The 22,304-nt window shown below is 42.8% G+C and overlaps 1 protein-coding gene across 1 annotated transcript in view; it reads left to right on the top strand.

Annotated features, from left to right (window-relative positions):
• CASP9 (caspase 9) overlaps positions 1-22,304 on the top strand; it is a 186,284-nt gene that overhangs the window by 152,314 nt on the left and 11,666 nt on the right. The window contains exon 9 of the mRNA XM_086922176.1: positions 4,802-4,911. Within this exon, the coding sequence (XP_086778302.1) occupies positions 4,802-4,911 (110 nt within the window). The remainder of the gene's footprint in view (positions 1-4,801; positions 4,912-22,304) is intronic.

The raw sequence follows: 22,304 nt of genomic DNA, 5'->3' as shown, positions 1-22,304 counted from the left end.
TCTGTTGTATAAAAGTTGTACGACCCAGGAATTAGTTGCAAATTCGTTTCCAGGTGCAAAATTGGATAGGCGAGGTGTTTGAAAACATGAAAACCACGCTTTCATAAAAATTGCAAAACTAAGTGAATCCATACCAGATGTGATTTCCAAATAGATCCCAAATGGTATGCATAAAACTTTTGTAAATTGCAAGTAGTAGCAGAACAGGTTATTTCCACATGTAATTTACCAACAAGTGGAAGTATCTGGTTACCAGGTTACAAAGTGTAAAAGAAGGTAGAGAATGCCAAACACCCTTTTAAAATGGCAGCCGTCTATGCTATCGTGTGGAGAATGCGCTGCTTTGTAGTTCAAAAGAGGAGGAGAATGAAGCAAGAGTATACATGCAGCAAGTTAATCTGTTTGAACACAGTGAGAGGGAAATTTGTGGTAAATGTCAATTGAGCAGACTGGTCATATTACAACGAATAGATGCTCTAAACCCTGGAACATCCAGTGTATACAATCAGAACCTGCCCATGTCCAGGTGATGTGTTTCCTACACCTCTGGTATCGGGGAGCTACTAGGGCATTGTTACAGTCAGGCAGAATATTTTAGAGTGCAATCTCGTATTTTCGAGCATTCCTGGATACTTTAAGTATGCCAAAACTGACTGACGACGTTTTTGTATCATGACGGGAGTACTCTCCGGGACCTGATCTAGGAGTTGCGACAACTCTATTGCTGGACCCGACTTACCAGCCCACCAAAGACTTAAAGATCTTTTTTGCGACAAACTCCTTTGGACTTGCACATCGAGTCCATTTTAAGAAACTTTGTGCTGCCACTTGAATAGGCGTGCTTTGGAATATAATAAATACAACAGAACTTATTCTTCTTTAGACCATTAATATATGGGGATCCTATACAGATACATCCATGACATGATGATGAGACCTTTATAGAACTTCTGCCCTGAGGAAGTCATTCGGTGATTTCGCCCAGGACGAAACACATGTCTGCTGTTTGGCTACACTGGATGATACCAAGCACACAGGACTTGTGACTTCAAATATCTACATAAGAAAAATAAAGAATATACTTTTTAAAGGCACAATCTGGAGGATTTCTTTGGACTGAAACTATGAAAATAATTTCTCCTTAATATTGTATTCCGTTAGCTCGGGGACTAAGTATTGTTTATGCTTTAAGTATGCTACTTGTTCAGGTATCCTGCAGAGGAGTGTCACCCCATTGGGGAACAGCCTTTACAATGCAGTCATTATAAAGCGATGCCTTTAGATCACAAGTCATTAGATCGACTTGCTCTAGATGCCGTTCCCACCTAAGGAATAGTACAATTTACTTTCCAACACCTTCCCTACTGTTGCGCAGGCTGGAGTTCGAATAGTAAATTATACTATTCCTAAGGTTGGAGCGCCATCTAGAGAAAGTCGATCTAAAGACTTGCGTTGTAAAGGTTTGCGTTCTAACAATGCTGTTGTTGTAAAGACCGCATTGTAATGGAACGCGATGTAATAGCATGCATTGTGACATGCTATATTCCACTCCACCCCTTTTAAGCAGTGTAACTAAAGAAAAAAAATGATAAAAACTGAAAGTTATTATCATTTTATTTGTTTGTGCTGCTTTGCGTCTGGGGCGGAAGGGGATGCTCTGCTCTCAGAGCAGGGCAGGGAAGGAGTGGCTTGCCCACTCCAAGTGCACATGAATGCTTGGCCGGCCCAAAACATTCATGCGCACTTTGCATGTCCTCCACACAGGCTGCATTACAGCTTGTGTATAGAACATGCCCAGGCCCCCATTCCGTGACTGAGCGCCGAACTACGGCGCTCATACCAATCACAATGCTGCATTTCAACGTTGTGATTGGTCAGGGGAGCCTGGGTGCTTCCTGGTTTTTATTCTGGCTGTGTCCTGACGTGGAGGAGAGAATGGAGAGACGTGGTGGCGATAAGGTAAGTGTTATTTATTTTACACCCAACCCCTCAGGAATGAATCTCTGAAAGTACACATTAAAGAATCAACATTTTTATAGCTACCGACAATGTATCTGCCTACTTGTGTGTGTATATTTACATTGAAAAAAACAATGGTTAAAGGTAGATATAGTCATTGCTTATTTTGAGCCGATTAATTGCCAGCACCTGCACTTATGACAGTCTGCCACATTTAAAGATGAGAACAACAACAGTTGCCTATAAATTCAATATGCATTACAAATGACAAATACCTGCTTCTCCAGTCACTCTTACAGATTTGTGGGTCTAGAATAGTCTGAATTGTCACATTTGTACAAGTATGATGGGTAGTAGTTGTGTTGGTTCTGTCATTGACCGTGCTGGCAGGGGGCAAAGGGTTGTGCAATCTGTAGTGGCCTCCTGTCAAAGGCCCTGCCAATTATTTGTGTTGCAAATCAAGCACTGGTTATAGTTAGGTGAAAATATTAGTTAAAACATACTGTTTACAATTAACAGAACCGCTGAAATTCATTAGTTATGCTTATCTCAAATAACTATAACTTCTTTCTTAAAGTAACTGTAGCTTGCGCTCCCGCCATGTACAGTGTTGTAATTATTGATGTCATTTTAGATGTTGCAGTGATGCTATCAGATATGTCATAGAACATGTCATGAGTTATGTAATATGTTGGGTAATTAGCATCGCGTGGCGCTAGTTATAGTTGCGTGAGATCACTAAAACTGTTTCATTTCGTTCGGTTTTTATGTGTTTAAAATGGTATGTTTTAACTGAGGCATTGCTGGCCTGAGAGACCCTATCCGTGGAGCAAATTATTTTTCTTTTATGCGGCGGGGGCATACATCCCTCCTTCCCGAGCCAATACTGCCCTCTGGGACCCAATCCACTAGAGCCGACATACATTTCTAGGGTAGGGGGATGCTCATCCTCCCTCCCTGAGCCTTTACAGGTCCTGAGACCCCCATCCCCTGGGGACTAAGGTGATTGCCAAGGTTGAGTCCCACAACACACGACATTGGGGACCGCCGGGGGAGACGAGATCTACTTCTACAGGTTTAATATTGGGATTGTGTGGCTTCTGTTTTATCTTGATACCGAGACATTGTTTGCTATGCCCTCTTGTGTACTTGCTTTTATATTTGTGAAATCCTGCTTGACAGTTGGTCTGGACTGTTACCATGAGGCACAGGGTCAAGACTGATTTGCATATGGCCATGTCTGAACTGGGGTGGCTTGGAGAGCAAAATAACGATGGATTAAACCCAGATCTGTGACTGGGGGTGAATGTTTTGCCATTGTGCAACATTCCGTCCATCATCTTGTGTGTTTTGCAAATCCTACTACAACTCCCATAATGAACTCCACATATATTATCTCAAGATCAGGTTTAATCAGTGCTTAATTTGTAAAAGAGTAAGTGCTGGGCCCAAAGATTTGCTCACAAGCCTGTGGCTGGTGTCATTGAATGTCGGCAAACCGACCACCAAGGCTGCGTAGTCTTGAATCCACCTCATGCCTCTTTAACCCAATACCAGACAGTACCTGTCTTTTTATTTCACTCTTGCAGGTTTCTTGCCTTCTACCTTTGTCATGTTTTTTCTGTCTTTCTTTTCCTCCATCTTTTCTGTTGTGTATGTTCCCCTCTCTTGCTGTGGGTCAAGTCTGATAAGGAAAAATATGTGCTGCTCCTTAAAACCGAGTGCTAGTGAACCAACCCTGCAACCCCCAGCTCAAATTAAGCACTGGACTGGATTATGTGTTAACTGTGTGGTGTGTGAGAATACACTATAGAGAGTCTCTCTCTGAGGATAAACCCCTACTTCAAAACAAGGAGGAAGGGCATGCCATTGAACTGTGTCTCCCAGACTTGTTCAGACATCTCAATGTTAATGACTCCTGTCACACCTTCGTGTGATAGTCAAGTCCAAAAGCTCCTCAATGTAGTTGCATAGACCTGGAAACAATTTCATATTCTGTCATCACTTGCATCGAAAAACCAATGCAAATTTCAGTTGAAAGTCCACCATAAGAGGGACAAAGCCACTAAGCCAGAAGATTGACTTTGAGTCAGAGAACCTTTCAAATCCATGGTGCATCCTGTAAACAAGACCTGGAGACTCAGGCCTTCTAATACAACGATTGGCTGTTAGCTGAAAATGTAATATCCACAAGAGGAAAGCGTCATTCCAAGTATCAAAGCCTTTGAATTCAAAGCTGACCACTGGGCTTGACCTAAAATTCTATTGCTTCCCATCCTTAACCCTTTCCATGCTCATGACGAGCTCAGCTCGTCATGATGCACGGTTGAGCTGTGCTGATGACGAGCTGAGCTCGTCATGATTTATGGACTTTATCAATTTCCAGCATAGGAGGGGAAAACTGCCAGCAGCCATGTGGTTAAAGATAGGGCTTTGCCTCACTTCTGTTGATAAAGATTACTGTTCACAAAGTTGGGTACATGTGACATATTTAGTAACTTTTAACCAGCACATAAAACGAATTTTTGGTTCTCCTGTGCACATCCTACCTTTATATAATGTTCTTCCTAGCTCAGCCCATTTCCCTGTGGTCTCCATCTGAACCCTCTCGCTCTTAAAATATTATTGTTATGTATTCTACCCCAGAGCAGGGACACGCTTGCATTACAGCGCACACAGATACTACAGTGTTGTCTTTTCCATATATATGTGGCTGCTTTCTACCATTGTACCTAGGCCTCACCCTACCTGCCTTCTCATTTTTCTTGCTTATTGACAACTTTTGCTCACCCTAAATCTGAGTCTACTGCTTATTTTGTTCTCTTTCTCACTTTGTCATCAGGTTTTGTGTCGTGGAGGGATCAGAACATTGGAACATGGTATGTGGAAACCTTGGATCGTGTCCTTGCTGAGAATGCAGACTCCGAGGACCTGCAGACTATCCTTGTCATGGTAAAATATACCTTGGGAATCTATTCAGTTTGACCTCAGTGTTGTGACACAGATGTATAAATGAGTAATGCCAAACATTACACAAAGACATTCTCTCAGCCTTTTATAGGTTGTGCGATAATGTCGGACTTCTTTAGGGCTGCAATTGCTTTTAGACAATCCACTTTGTTTTACAAAGTGGCATAAACTTGAAATCAATAAAAGAAACTAAAGCTGTGAAATTCAGCAAGAAATTAAGCACAACTGGATCAGGGATTATAGATGTGTCCCATATATCTAGGGAAGCAAATTGCAAATACCTTGATGATATTTGGCTGAATGCACATTTGTTTCACATACGAACATGATGAAATCTAAAGCCACCTCCCTGATTTTATTATTCTATATACTTACAAGACATTGCAAAATCCCAATTTAGAGCTACTACAGAAGGCCATGGCACTAAAGCTGCTCCCGTCCTTCATGTACAGTGATGATCATGTTAGACAACCTTGCGATTGTATAAAGTCACTCAGCTGTGACTGTTATGATTCAAATAGGTCATATAAGAGCTTTTGGAATGTTAGTGTAGTGAGCTGGCCCCACGTGTTCAGGTGACATAGTAGACGTAGCCGAGTTGGGTTTCATGTAGTTTAATAAGTCCATAAGTAGAAGTTAACAGCAAGCCCCACCAGGAACAGCTAGCTAGCTGCTCTGCCCATCTTCCAACTGACAACACTCACACACCAGGCACCCTAACATTCCACTCATGTCACTCACGTCAACATTCTACATTCACACTGGCTGAGCTGCTCGGGGCAAGGTGAAAGAGAGCATTACAACATAACATGAAAATACTACATATCCTCTCCCTTTTATATTGAAAAAATTGATAGAACACCATTACAATGAATACAACTATACACACAACAATGTACAAATTATGAAAACGGTCCTTAATCTCTGGGTTGAATGGTAAAACCACATCACTAGAGGGAAAACAGACAAAGAAAAGAGGAAAGAAGGATGAAAGAATAGAAACACATACTAACACCATCCTCCTCCTTTAATAGTGAACAAAGACAAAGTATATAGTGTAAGAAGAGCTTACATACAACCAGTGAGCAAGACACATGTGAAAAGAGTAAAGGGAAAAACGTACTCCAAACAGTGTATGGACGACACCCAAAGATTTACTTCTCAACTAAGGAGACTGTTGCCAACACACCACCCCTCATGTAAGGGACCATTCTAAGATGGAACTAACCAATAAACTAAGTAGAGTAAAGACTAATGTTGCATGGGATTTGCACCTATGAACATGTGCAGCGCGAGAAAACATAGGTGCAGCACAGTGTGGCAAACGCACACATTACATCAACGTGAATCACAGGGTGACTTACACACAACTTGACGACTTAAAAGTAAAGGGCGAGGCGCGGAGCGACTTTACACACAACATGAGAACGTGAGGCGCGGGGAAGCTTACACACTGGACACAACAAGGTGATGCGCAGGGCGACTTACACACAAAAACTACAACATGACATTAAAACGTGTAAACACCCAAAATACGCATCCAAAAAAAAGGATGTACATCAAACCCATGTAGTGTAAGGGATGACGTAAAAAGAGATATGTCCAACAACATGGAGTGTAATAGCTAGTGTCATATGGGACTAACGCCCATACCAAACGTAGCTAGGGTATGCACCCCCTAATCAGTGACAATAACGTGAAGAAGAGACATGGGACTAAGACCCACTTCCATCCCTTAGACAGGGATACGACATCTGAAAAAAGAACATGCTTAAAGAAGAGACGTGGGACTAAGACCCACTCTCATCCCTTAAGCAGGGATACAGTACCTGAAAAGAGAGCATGCAAAAACCTTAAAAGTAATACAGCTCTGAGGGTGAGTGGCCCAAGCATAGCAATGTGCATAAAACATGTCCTACAAAACACGACTTTCGTTTTTCCTTTGAACTTGTGATGAAAACACAAAGATTTGCACAGTACAGTTAATATTACTAGAATGTCACTGGTGTGCCTGTTACTGCAATGATGAGGTACAGGCGTTCATGGAAACCAAACTGAAGAATGTAGAGATAAACCAGATCAAGGAGACTTGCAAAAAGGTGCAACAATGCAGGAGAGTCGACACACAACAAAAGTGCAATGGTGAAGAGAAGACGCCCACTGAAAATACTTGTAGCGGTATTTGCTTAGAGTGTCTTCGGAGTGGTAAAATCCATTACAGGCAGCCAATGTGTAGAATGAAAATCATTGTTGTGTTAACCAAAAGGAAAGTACCTTTGTCTTCAAGCTGATCACCATTAACAACCATGAAACATGGAGGAAGCCATTTAGCGAAAACGCTCCTTACCGCTCTGAGTTCCCGGTCAGCTTCAACATTGGATAAGCTTTATTGAAAACGCGGTTGGCAAAGGACTGAAAAAAAAAAACCATCGTAGTCCACACAAGCAAAGTTAATAAACCAGAGGCTCCAACCTAGAAATGGCAGCATGATGAGCACGCCAGTACAGGGTGGCTGACTGAATGTGCGTGCGCCCCACGATGCAGCACAAAGAGATGTCTTTGTGAAAACAGGAATGGCAGGCACAGACGAAAATTTCCAGACGCAGGTGAGAGCGCATGCAAAAATAATGCCACGCGCATCTGTTTAAACCGCAACACAGCGGTTGAACTGACAAAAAGTCAGAAGGCCTCCTAATGCCATTTGTGAATATTCACAAAAATTCCTGTAATCTCAGACATAAATGGGCAGGTCACCCATATTAAAGTGTAACGATTTATGAAAGGTACTTCAAGCGTTGTGTAGCACGCACAAATAGGCTTACTTCTGAACCTAAAGCAACACAGAGGCACTGTCAGGACCAACACCAAAGTTAAAGAAAATGTCAATGTTGCGGGCATCAAAACAGTAAAACCCATTAAAAAAACATAATGCAGATTGTAATTCTACCAGAATTTTCCTGAGCCTGAAGTAGCACACAAAAGTTTATCCCATATGGCTTTATTAAAGGTGATGATGTAGAGAGAAACATGCCTGGGCTTACACTGTGATACAGTGAGTAGAAAACACCCTTCAAAACCCACTCAAATGAAAAGTCTTGAACTGCCGCACAGTCACAAATGAAAACCTAACAAAAGAACCTTTCGCCAAACAGAGTCCTCTCACAGAGCACTCGAGGCAATAAATCAGGCAGCCAGACATAACCATGCTTCAGAGGCACTGTAGACGTTTGTTGTGTCACCATAGACATTTGTTGTAGCGTAGGATCTTTAGCAAGATGAAGGCAGCCTTCCATAACATATTTATAGATGTTGAAGATGCTGAGATCAAGGCACAGCACGCCTGGGCTGGGGCTGTCGGTGAAGTGGACACTGGTGGGGCTGCGAGGCGTGCCTGACCGGTTTCTTTTCCTTGAGCAGTTTCTTTGTCTTGATAATTCATAATACTTGTTTGAAATTTCTTACGTCTTAGGTCCATCAGCTTTAGCTTAACTCCTCCTAGTTGGCACGTTGAGTGTAGATTAATCCCATTATGAATTGAGTTTCATGTAGTTTAATAAGTCCATAAGTAGAAGTTACAGCAAGCCCCACCAGGAGCAGCCAGCTAGCTGCTCAGCCCATCTTCCAACTGACAACACTCACACACCAGGCACCCAAACATTCCACTCATGTCACTCACGTAAACATTCTACATGGAACATTCACACTGGCGAAGCAGCTAGGGACAAGGTGAAAGGGAGGTCGGGTGGTGTTGTAATTTAAAGTACATTTTGGCAAATTGTAGGCAGTATCTTATACATTCTCAATGATGGAGCTTCATGTACGCTGATTCAACTATGGCTATCGGCGGCCTTTGACACCTTTGATTACATCTTAAGCCGAGCACTTAGAGATCTCATGGTTACAGGGGACAAGAGCCTGAATTGGTTTCAATGATAACTTGGAACCCAATTGGAGCAGTTCAAGATCGGTTGCTGATTCTTAACATCAATTCTTGCCTTTCAAGGCTAGATTCTAACACCCCCACTAGTTGTCCTCTGCGTAACCTTCTAAAGGACCCTGGCAGATTATGCCACAATTATGTGGATGCCACAAACATAGGTCTGTGTCTTCTCCCCTGATATCTATGACTTAGCTCAGATTCTAGACAATACTTAAGACTGAAAGACTTCATCACTGTTGGATTGAAAATGACGATGCTTTTTTACTTTTGTTTTGAGTGAAGTAATTATATTTGCATAGCGCTATTGCAATTGGTATAAAAAAGCAAAAGTAAAAAACAATGTAATTTTCAACACCAACAGCTCTAAGTTTAACAAATGCAAGACATATTGCATTGCTAATGCTTGTTGTTTTTACTCTTTACCTCTAACCACCCCTGAATCATAAAATAAAATCACCCAAACGCCCCTTTACCTCTACCCACCCTAAAATTACCCTTACCTCCCTTTACCTCTACCCACCCCAAAACCCTAAAATTGCCCTTACCTCTCTTTACCTCTGGCCATCTCTAATCCCTAAAATTACCCTTACCTCCCTTTAACTCTATCCAACCCGTAAGCACTAAAATTACCCTTACCTCTCTTTACCGTTATTGGCCCCCAAATCCTAAATCAAACTGACCCCCTTTTACCTCTTCCCACCTTGTAATCCCTAAAATTACCCTTTCCTCCCTTTACCTCCACCCACCCGTAAACCCTAAGATCACTGTTACTATTCCTTACCTCTACCTGCACCTAAACCACTTATTTTTAAAAAATAGCATAAAAAATATGACATTTAAAAAAAATAAATACTTAACTGTGTGGTAAAGGTACAAATACCAGCATGGTACTTACCTGCATGGTAATGCCTCTTTCTCGATATATAGTCTTAGAAAAAGACAGAGATACTCAAACCTGTGCTGTTTCCATCCCATTTAATTGATTCATGTTAATGCCAAGTTATTAACAAGTTTGCGCAGCAAGAATGGAAGACTTAACTAAAAATATTGTGCAGGTTTTATAAGTGGAAGACAAGTGCAAGACACCTGTTAGATGTTACATAAACGCTGCGAAAGAACAGCCTTTCTGGTGTGGTACTCATTGTGGATGCTGAGAGGCCCTTTCATAACATTAATTACCTCTATTTGGGATATTTGTTGAAAGCAATACATTTTGGCCATATGCATATGTATAATACTAAAGATCTACATGAGTCATCACATGCCATAATGGTAAAAGCCAGGATAAGATTTTAAAGTTTTTTGATATAACAAGGAACAAATTAGGTATCCCCTCTCCTAATGACTATTTACTTGGCAATTGAAAATCTGGAAGGGGCACAAACAAGTAACTCATCATATTCTAATATCTCACTTTTCAGACATGAATATAGGACTTTAATATGTGCTGATGACCAGTGATTGATGATGCCCAAACTTAAGACCTCTTTCCCTGCAATCAGCAGCGATTTGTAGTTCCTCTGGTTACAGAATCCATTAGGATACATTGCTTCCTATGTCACCTTGCTTAAAAAAACAAAACTTTGATTAATGTAACATTTCATGATTGGGATAGTAAAGCATCTTGGGTAAAGGACACAAACATTTATTAAAAATGTATATATTTTTTTATATATCTTTGGTAATGTATGTCCGTTTATTTCGATGTTTGAGTTATTGGTAATATTATGGAGTTTAATATTGTATAAAAATGTTTTTTATTTTTCCTATATATTAATTTAATATACAGCAAAAAACCAATCCAGTTTTATTTTAATGTAATATTTAAATGAGGTTACATATATGTTTTGGCTATTTAGATGCTTAATAATTTTTAATTTAACGTGTACTAAAAATTGAGGTTCGCATGGGATTCTGGGTAGCAAAAGTTTGGGGGATCCACGCAAGCCATACCTCCCTGCCCTCCCCCAGGTGTCTAGTTTTCAGAAATACTTGGGTTTGGTAGGTTTCCATTGATGGCCACCAAGTGACCCCCCCCCCTTGCAAAACCAGGTTGTTTTGTGATAGGTAATTCTGATGCCTAGGGCCCTTGCCTGTCGCGGGTACTTGGCCCACCCACACGAGTGAGGTACCATTTGTATCAGGAGACCTGGGGGAACGCTGGGTGGTGGTAGGAAATTTGTGCCAGCCCGGTGATCCCACAGCTTTCCTACACAGAAATTTGAAAACAAATTGATATTTTTAGCTAAATTTAAGGCTTGCAGGGGATTCCCGGTAGGAAACCGGTGGGGGATCCACATAAGCCATACCTCCCTGGACTCCCCTGGGTGTCTAGTTTTCAGAAATGTGTGGATTTGGTAGGTTTCCCTAGATGGCCACTGAGCCCGGGACCAAAAACCCAGGTGACCCCCTTGAAAAAACAAGGTCGTTTTGTGATAGATAGGTGGGCGCCTGTGTTTTTGGTCCTGGGTTCGCAGACATCTAGAGGAACTTAAAAAACTTAGACATTTCTGAAAACCAGACACTCGTGGGAGTCCATTGAGGTGCTGCTTGCGTTGATCCCTTCACATTTTCCTTCCAAGAAGTTGCAGCAAACCTCAAATTTAGCTAAAAAGTCAAATGTTCCTCTAATATCTGTGTGGGAAAGTTGTGTGATCACCGCACGGCGCAAATTTCCTAACACTCAGCGTTCCTCTCAGTCTCCCGATAAATATGAAACCTTACTTGAGTGATTGGGCCTAGTGCCTACTACATGGAAGGCCCAAAAACGTGTAGAGATTGAAAGGGCAGTTTGTTTATACGTTTTTTAGGATGACGCTGCTTTGGGCACCCACACAAGTGAGGTATGATTTTTCTCAGGAGACCAAGAGGAATTCTGTGTCTGCGCGGTTATCCTACAACTTACTCACACAGAAATGTCAGGAAAATTTGACTTTGTAAGTAAATTGTAGGTTTGCGGGGGATTCTGGGTAAGAAAACGCTGGAGGATCCATGCAAACCACACTGACAGACAAGAGTCAGTATACACACACACACAACCAGCCAAGCGCCATCCACACACTCCGCCAGCCATGTGCCATCCATGTACACCACCAGCCAAATGCTATCAATACACAGTCAGCCAAGCAATATCCACGCACACTGCCAGCCAAGCACCACCCACGCACTCCACCAGCCAAGCGCCATCCCCGCATACCACCAGCCAAGCAGTACGGACTGGGAACAGCAACCGCAACAGCCCTGGCAGATTGTTGCTCAACCAGCCTTGGGAGGTAGGGGCGTGATAAAAAAGCACCTCTCCCGTTTGTGTTACTGGGGGCTGATATTGCAGCACTGCTGCAAAACTGGCCCCCAGTGACAAAACCACCCCCCAAGGCAGGAAAAACGTCCTCCGACTCACCAGAGAAACGTCCGGCGCCCGCTACGGCCAGTCCGGACCTGCAGCCCAGCCCATCCATGCACACAGCCAGCCAAGCACAGGTCCACGTACACCGCCAGCCAAGTGCCACTCAGCGCACACCGTCATCAAGCGCGAGTTCACCCACACCATTAGCCAAGTGCAGGTCCACAAACACCACCAGTAAAAGGTCAATATATGCAGCACGTCAGCCAAACTCCAGTTTACACACACAAACTCTCCCTGGTTTCTAGCGGATTTTTGCCCCGCCTGGGTTCAGATGAGAGTAAAATATCACTGAAACTGCCAAAATGTGTGCCCAATGGGGCTTTGGCATGCCTATAAACATATTCCTGGTGCCTAGTGGGCTTTCTAACCCCCGGGGAGCAGATAGGGGACTATTGCCCCGATCTGCCTTGGGGGTGGGGAGGCAGAAAGCCTTTTTTGGTGGTGTGGGGCATTAGAATGCCCATTTTGGGCAGCCCCCAACCCTACGTATAAAAAAAAAACCAACAATCCCTGGTGCCTAGTGGGCTTCTGCCCTCCCCGGGGGGCAGGTCGGGGGCTATTGTCCCCATCTCTCTCCAGGAGGGCAGAAAGACTGTGGATTTTATTGTGGGGGGAGGAGTGGGGGCATTGGCATGCCCATTTTGGGCAACCCCCACCCCTAAATAAAATAAGACAAATAATCCCTGGCATCTAGTGGACTTTCGGGAGTTCTGTCCCCATCAGGGCAGAAAGACTGTGGAAGGATCGCCTTCCTGTCCTTCTACGTGCTCAGGGCTGAGATAGCCCCCTGAGCACGTAGAAAGTGAAAATGAGCCTCTCAGCTAATTTCAGTTTTGGTTTCTCTGAAATTAGGTCAGTGCGACGTGCGCGCTGATCTTCATTTCAGAGAAACCAAACACACAGCCTCGGGAACTGGGGAAGCCCTTCATCAGCTCTCGAGGATGTTGGGGAGGGGAGGGGTGGGGGCGGAATCCATACCCTGGGCATGTGATCGGATGGCCAGGGGCCGTCCGACGCACATAAGCACTGGTGGGGTTAACATTGTTAAATAATATATATTATTTGCATTACTTATTAAAACCATTCAGTTATTATTTTCTAGTGTAATGTTTGAAATAATATACAGGATAAGTGTGTATATATCAAGAATTAGCATTTAAAAAACCTTAGAAATTCACTGAAAAAACCCTAGGTTTCACACATGTTCTAGTTAGCTGGACATTTCGCTCATACAAAACCATTGAAATTCCCCCGTTATAGTAAGTTCAGCTAACTATAACTCGCGCTCCCGCAATGCACTGCTGATGACGTCACATATTACATCACTCATGACCTGGTAGTGACATCACTCATGACATCATCCAGTGAATGTGTGTCTTTCTGAAAAATAAATAATTTTTATATATGTATATCTAAAGGTCGATGGAAGAAAAATGGGTAAATAAGTGTCTAAATCGTGGTTTTAAAAAAAAAAAAAATATTTGTATAACTGACTTGTTAAGTGTATCTTAGTAAATACATGTATTAAGGAGTAATGTTTAAATATGTAAATATCTGTATCAGTGTCTCACTTTGTGTGTAAGTGGCTGCATGGGTTGGTGAGTAGCTACATGAGTGTCTATATGGGTTATTAGTTGGATTTTTGAGTATTAGAATGAGTGTCTGTATGGTTTGGTGGGGGGTATTACTTAGCGCACAGATGCATGAATGACTGACTCACTGTATGTGTTTTGAAGACAGCATGTGTGCAGGACTGTATGGGTGGATGAGTGTGGGTATGGGTGTGTTAGTGAGTGAATGACTGTCTCAATAGTAGACTTATCTGTCTACTATTTTAAAAGCTGATTGCACATTTGCACATTATTTTTATCTTACCGAACCGGAGACAACTCCCCCGTGGGTCCCGCCATCTTGGGTGAGGAGCCGGCAGAGCAGTCTAGTGCTCCGCCCCTCCCGCCCCTTCTCACAAAAAATGGCACCCTGTCCTAGGAAGCGCAGCGGGCGCGCCGGCGGCGCGCCGAAGGCTCGCCAAAGGCAAACCCGTCTGCGCCCGTCCGTGCCGGACCCGCGCCCAGTGCCAGAACCCCTGATCGGATGCAAGCCAATCCTACCTCGAGGTATACATACAACAGTGATACCTTGTGGCCTTTAAGGGACAGTACCAACTTAACTGGCTGCACTATTTTGGAAATGGGGGATGACGCACGGAAGAACCCTTACCAGTGCGTTAACTGTTCACAGGCCTTGCCTAGACTGTGCTGGCAACCCATTGCACCCCCCAGAGCCTATAAGAAAATGCCAATGAGGAAAGATCACCCCTCGGTGAAGTGCCTACTCCTTAATGCTAGATCACTGGTCAAACACAGTATAGAAGTAGCGGATTTGATTCAGGAGGCTGGAGTGACGATAGCATTTATCACTGAATCCTGGACCGAAGCCGCCTCGGGTCCAGACATTGTTAACGCCACTCCACCGGAGTATGTCTGTTATACTCAAAATCGAGAAAAGAGGAAAGGCGGAGGCCTAGATATTATTTACCACAACTCAATTAGAGGTTCCTTTCAACCTGGACCTATAGGCCTAGAGGAGACTCTTCTGTTTAATCTTACTTTATCTGATCATCAAACCCTCAGAGGCTGCCTAGTTTACAGGCCCCCAGGGACCAAAGCCCCATTTGTTACAGCTCTGAGTAACCTACTCGAAGTAGCAGTTTGTGCCCAATCCTTTACACTACTGGGGGATTTTAATTTCCACCTCGAATGCGGCTCGGATCCAGATATGCGCGATCTGATTGACCTACTGCAGGGGGTGGATTTGAAGCAATGGGTCTGTGGTCCGACTCACAAGGCAGGACATACCCTAGATGGGATTTTTCCCAATTATCCCAACCTAGAAGTATTAACAGTGCAGCCGGTCTCCTGGTCTGATCATTCAGCAGTCCTTTTTAATTTCACTCTAGCCCCCCCCCCATGAGATCGTCTAAAGCTAAAAATGTACCAAGACAGATTAGGAAATGGAATAACATAAATGGTGAGACGCTGGAGGGCGTATTAAAAACATCCTTGGTGCCCCTCTCAGGAAATGTAGAGTAAGCTGCCTCAGCCTACACTAATTGGCTTGAGTTAGCATGCTTACAACTGGCTCCCCCCAACATTTTTTATTCCACGCGCTCAAACCCTTCTGCTCCTGGTTCTCTGATCAGATCAGGGACCATAAAACTCTTTGTAAAAAAAATGTAAAGAACTTGGCGGACAAATTATAGAGAGGCAGACAAAAAAATTCTCAATATTAAGCAAAGAGCCTATAAAGAGATGATACAACAGGCAAAATGTGCTTTTTTCACGAAATGGATTAAAGAAGCCAGCAATGCCCCGAAGGAACTATTTCGGACTGTGTCATCCCTGGCAGTCCCCAAGACCATAGAGATACCCCCCAGTCTCCAACTTTGTGATAATCTTGCCAGTTTCTTCCGGGAAAAAGTGGAAAAGATTTTCTCTTCTCTAGACAATCAAGTAAGGACTCCTTCCCCTATCGCTGGTCCTGAGATGGACAGCAATTCAGAAAAACTCCATCAATTCACCCAAATCATCGGCCTATTGCCAGATTAACCCTCCCGGCCAAAATCATGGAGGGCACTCTAAATACGCAGCTGAGTGCCTTCTTGAGGATAGGAGAACATCTAGATCCATCCCAAAATGGTTTTCGGGCAGAGCACAGCATGGAATCGGCCCTGATTAAGTCTGTGGAAGACACTAGAAGCGTGATGGACACAGGAGGCAGAGCCTCCCTGATCCTGTTGGATCACTCTGCGGCCTTCGACACGGTCCATCACAAGTTGTTGATGGACCGGTTGGGGGCCTGCGGAATTCAAGGAAAGGCACTGAAGATCTTACAGGCCTTCCTTTCCAATAGGATTCAGACGGTGGCCCTGGGGGACTTTGAATCACGCTCATTTGTGCTCCCTTGTGGAGTTCCCCAAGGGTCTTCCCTGAGTCCGACCCTTTTTAACGTGTACGTCTCCACCCTAGCGCCGGTTATTCGATCCTACGGCTTTAATCTCACAGCATATGCAGATGACACGCAGATAGTGGTGTCACTGCTTCCGGGTGAAATAGACAATACAGCACACAGGTTTAGAGGCTGTATGCGAGAGGTAGGCAACTGGATGGCACAAAACTATCTTAAGCTCAACTCAGCAAAGACAGAAGTGCTACTCTTCGGTTCCATGGACAACTTCTGGTCCCCAAGGTGGTGGCCAGAAGAAATGGGAACCCTCCCTTCCCCTGTGGCGAAGGTTAAAAACTTGGGTATACTTATGGACGAATCATTGTCCTTTAAACCACAGATCAATGCAATATCCTCAACAACGCATTACATCCTTAAAACCATTCGGAAAGTTCTGCCATTTTTGGCGGTAGAACATAGGAAAACTGTGGTAACAGGACTGGTTCTCTCACGCCTAGATTACTGTAACAGCCTCATGCTGAACGCCCAACAGGGCTCCAGATCCTGCAGAATGCAGCCGTTCGCCTGATCACTGACACCCCTAAGTTCGCCTCGGTAGCACAGGATCTGGTGAAGCTACATTGGTTGCCAGTTCGTAAAAGAATAGTCTTCAAAGCACTCTGCGTGGTCTTCAAGGCACTGCATGGCCTCGGCCCCCGGTGTATGAAGCTACTTTTCCATTGGCACAAGCCTGCAAGTACCTTAAGATCTGGTGAGCAGGCGCTGGTAACATTCCCAAGAGTCAGGAAAGCGCACTGGGGGGCAGGAGCTTTTCCCTGGGCACGGCAGTAGCATGGAACAGATTACCACTCAATCTCAGACAGTCGTCGGACCTTCTATCTTTCAGAAGAGCGCTAAAGACCTGGCTCTTTACACACTAAGCTCTTTTCCCACACACACTGGATCAATCATTTAGCGCCAGGACACCTCCGGGTAACTGTGCGCTCTAAAAATGTGAATAAATAAATAAATAAATATGAGTAACTACATATGTTTTAAACTAGTATGTGTGAGTATTGATGTATATAAGTGAGTATATGTGAGAGCGAGAGATTTGAAAAGTTCCTGTATAAATAAGTATGTGTTTCTATAAGTGATTGTTTGAGAGTAAGTATGTGTACGTTTCTGTAGAAGTAAGTGTAGTGGTGTGTGTCTATAGCTGTATATGCAAGTAAATGGATGTTTGATAGTTTATTTGCATGTGTGAGTATGTGTGTGAGTAACTCTATGGATGAGTATCGGTGTGTAACAGGATTTATAGTTGTATGAGTACATATGATGAGTGAGTACATGTATGATTGGCTATATAGAACTGTTTGTGAATGAGTGGATGTGTATGTAGATGTTGGAATTACTGAATAGGTTGTTGTAACTGGTATTGGTATCCGTTTTTTTTTGAAAATTTTTGTTTCTATTTTTGAATGTGTGTATCAAAGGTTATATTAGGGTGAGAGGAGGTCTGGCACTCTTTCACAAGGATGATGTCATCAGTGATGTCATTTGAGATGTTATCAGTGATGTCACTGACCATGTCATGGGTGTTGTAATATGTGATGTCATCAGCAGTGCATTGCGGGCGCGCAAGTTATAGTTAGCTGAAATAACTATAACGGGGGAATTTCAATGGTTTTTTATGAGTGAAATGTCCAGCTAACTAGAACATGTGTGAAACCTATGGTTTTTTCAGTGAATTTCTAAGGTTTTTTAAATGCTAATTCCTAACTATAATGTGGCTGAAACCTATGGTTTTTTCAGTGAATTTCAAAGGTTTTGTAAATGATCATTTTTAAATTAATAAATTGTTATATTTTTTATACTGATTTACTACATTGTTTTAAAGTATTTATTTTTAGATATTTTATTTTTTAAATTACATTACATATTTTTAATCTAAATTTTTTTTTAACTCGATATTGTAATATATTTTTTTTATGTTATATTTTTTTAATTTATATATATTTTATATAGCTGGCAATGATATCCTATGGAAGGAAATTCAAGTGAATTCGTAGTTCGACTGATTTTAGAGGAATTTTTTAAAGTTCCAAAACTCCACACTTAAAAGAATTTCCAAGTGAAACCAGTCAATGTTAGCCTACCACCCTACCATAGAAAACAGCAGTGTCCCGGGGTAGGCACCCCGGGACACTGCAGGAGCTGGCCCTGGGGGGTGGTGGTCCCCAGAGCCAGGGGGGGAGCGCGTGCCCCCTCCCAACAGTTAAGAGCCCCGGGAGGTGGCGGTCCCCAGGGCTGCGGGGGGCGCCACCCTGAACCCCCCTGCATACATAATATTAAATCATCGGGGGTGACGGTCCCCTGGGCTGTGGGGCCCCTCTGGGCCCCCCATTATTGTAAAAAAAAAAAAAAAAGCCCCGGGAGGTGGCAGTCCCCGGGGCTGCGGGAGGGCCGTGAGCCCACCGCGTATGTAACGTGAAAGCCCCGGGGGTGGCGGTCCCCAGGGCTAGGGGGCCCCTCTGGGCCCCCGATTATAATAAACTAAGATGCCCCTGGGATTTGGTCACCCCGGGGGCTAATTAACAAAAAAGCGGCTAGAGGGTTTTTTGTTTTTTTTAAGTCGCGTGATACGCGTAGGTACGCGCATCCCGAGATTTAATTTTTTTTTTTTAAATTGCCTTGGGGGTCCTTGTGGGAGCCCCTGAGCAGGCCTAGGGGGTCAGGGTGTTTCTACCCTGCCCCCTTTACGTGTTTTTTACGTTTCTTTTTCTGTTTTCTTGTGATTCGGTTCTACCAAGGCATAAGATGGCTGACAACACTTCCTGGTTTGGAGTTTTGACAGCCAATTAGCATAAAGCTAGTGCTCGGGAGGGTACGTGTACCGTACTTCGTCTATAGATCTATCTATGATTTTACTTTTGATTTTCTCAGGAACTACTGAATGGATTTACACCATTTAACAAAAAGTGTGATCTGCGAACCAAACTCTACCTTTTTGCCAAATTTGGTGTGATTCCGTTCAGCAGTTCGGGCTGTAGTCGAGTCTAAAGGGCCCTATGGAAAATTGCATGGGGAAAACACGTTTTGGGACCCCCCCTTTTTTCTAAGCCCCCGCTTGACGAATCACCCCTAAACTTTCAGGATACGAGCGGAGCACCCCCATCTTCTTGGAGAATTTCGCGAAGATTCGTCGACCGGTGCCAAAGTTATTCCAAATAGAATGTTGCGGATTTCCTATGGAAACTAGGTCCTAACTATAACTACCTACAGGCGACCCCCAGTAGGTAATATATTGGAACAGAATATTGCCCAAAAATGTCAACACACACAGTTTCAATACTCTTACCTTATTGGGCAATATTCTGTTATACAATATTTTAGTAGTTTACATTCAAAATATGTGAACTTAGTATTCTTCTTTTGACACAATATTCATGTCATTCAATGTTGTTGTTGACGACAATATTCTATCATACATTCGCAACTTGGCATTTCATGTCTGACTACATTAATATATATATCACAGTTAAACATAGACTCCCTATGGTTATAGCAGTTGGGAAAGAACATAGTTAGATGTCCCACTTCGAAGCTAGGTCTTTTGGCTCATAATCACATAATTAAAATGCCGGTATTGCCACAAATCCTAAATTACTAGCACCCGAGATTGAATTGTAAGTTCCTCATGAAATCTGTTTTGGATTATAAGAATGAACTATTCATCTGTTTTGGTAGATGTAGGATATGTGGTGGAAGATATATTTTCTCTAAGGTTATTTCATAGATAGTACCATAATGTAAAGATGGCATTGTTTTGTTTTCTGCAAAGGAAGTGAGGCACTTCTCCAGAAGTAACATGTTTTTAGGCCCCCCAAGGTTGTTTCCTGTTGTGAGAGTCTACGAATAGGGCTGACAATACCCATAAAAGAAAAGAGGAAAAGTGGATAGATAGCCGTCTTTTTAATAATGTATTTTTTCACACATGGAAAGGGAGGCATTTTTTTAGTGTTTTAAGCCGAAAGCTATTAGGGGCCAAGTTGTCCTCCTCCTGAACTAAAGAAACTGACTTGTCTGATAGCCCACTGAGATTACAAACTTGAGAGAACGGGAAGAGAGTCACCTAAAGTAGCCAGCCACCTTAAAGTCCAAATCAAAGGGTGATCTCCAAAGACCAAGGCCTTGCTTTTGTAGGGATTCGATTATTGTAAATTACACTCCAGCCAGGAAATGACATCTCTGAGGGAGTTCAGAAAATCAGCGATAGCCTCTACTACTTTAACACCATCTAATAAGAGGAGGAGTTGGCTGTCACCTGCTGAAGCATTAAACACAAACCCATGAGGTTGAATTAGGGTTGCAAGAATGTCTATGTAACTGTTAAACATTGTTGGTATGAGAGAAGATCCAAGAGGACTACATTTATTGCCTCAAAAGGAAAAGCAGGAGGGAAACAGCCTGGAAGTGAACAACTAAGAAAGATGTGATCTAATTGAGTGTCTGAGATCGAACCCTCTTAAATGGAAGTCAATGGATGAGCCTAGAATGATAGTTGTTGGAAGCAGCAAAAAAATCCAGAGGATAAAAGCCGGAACAGCATCATCATTCAGGGCAATACAAATATCATTCAGACCTGCATCCTGCACAGATTGAGTAAAGTGTGCTGGTTAAAAGCATCCTTCTACTTTTTCTACAGCAGCAGAGTATTAAAACAAAAGACAAAGCTTGCTGATAGTTGCTCTTTTTGTAGAATTTTGTCAGAATACACGTTTTGGACCATGACATATTGCTTGAAAGAAAAATTGATTTGTTAGAGGCTTTTCCTGTGGATCCAGTTATTTCTCCACTTGCACAGCAAACAAGCATGGATTAAGTAGATGGAGTTGTCAAAGGGTATTACAGGGCTCAAATCATCATTATCCATGTGCATCATGTGGCCAATCTTTTAGCACAGTATCAGGCACAGTTATAAATGTACATTTATGAAACACAAAATTCAATGTACGTAAGAAGTGAACAAGGCACCAGGCCAACATCACCACTTTTGTGGACCATTTATTTTAATGTATAGTGAGCTTGTAATGCAAAAACAGAACTAAGGGCCTGATTTATGGTACGTTGGATGGAGTGAAGGAAGCTAGGTTGGAGGAAGACTTCATATTCGCCACCTTGCCTTTATTCCACCTAACTGATTTAGAGATGTCCGCTGGCCACGTGAACATCTCTATACATTGGCAGCTACCTTGGTAATCGTGGGTCCTGTAAGTGTCAGAAATGTTTGACGTAGAGCTTTAGCAAAGAAGGCCAGTTAGCCAACATTTTCAAAATTGTTTATTTTTCTAAAACATACTCTCAAAGCCGATGTTTGTGTTTGAAAGTGAAAAAAACTAATGTCCACCTCACAATGAGTTATCTTTTTTTTTTTTACACTATCCTTTACCCCCATGACATACCTGGCTGCGGCGAACAGTAAAAAAAAAAAAAGTCATACAACTGCCACTGCCCACTATAAATAGGTTGGGCAGTTGAATGGCTTACCTCCGATGGCACCTATTCCCTCTGGGTGTCTGAGGAAGGTTTACTCTGAAGGAGCAAATTTTACTCCTTCTGTATAAACCTGGTGGTCCGCTCACATCTAGATTGGTCTGGCGGGCTGAGAGTTGGGCAGAGAGGGTACTTGATTGCCATTGCAGTAGAGTACCCTTCGAGAAGATCAGAAATGTAGATGGCCTACTCAACGTAGAGCTATTGTTCCCTCTTCAAGTCAACAAAATGAGCAAAGGAGTTGTTGGCCTGCACCTCTCCTCAGTCCATAAATTAGCGGCACGTGGGTGGATTTTATCTTTGTTTGGATTGGATGAAAAATTAAAAATCAATGTTTCTTATCCTGAAAATTTGTGATATGAATAACTTTGAATACAAATTTGGTGGGATGAAGAATACCCAATACCACCATTGAAAAATAAATACAGATTGAACTTTGATAGACTCGTGATTTACAGTAATGGACTCAACGCAATCCCTTTTATAGGGACACAAGACAGTTCAATAGGGATTAACCCCAGTGGGGGA

The sequence above is a fragment of the Lissotriton vulgaris genome, chromosome 5 (genome assembly GCF_964263255.1).
Source record: "Lissotriton vulgaris chromosome 5, aLisVul1.2, whole genome shotgun sequence".
In the NCBI taxonomy this organism is placed as follows: domain Eukaryota; kingdom Metazoa; phylum Chordata; class Amphibia; order Caudata; family Salamandridae; genus Lissotriton; species Lissotriton vulgaris.
The sequence above is the reverse complement of the archived record's forward strand: the minus strand, read 5'-3'. Positions and strand labels throughout refer to the sequence as shown.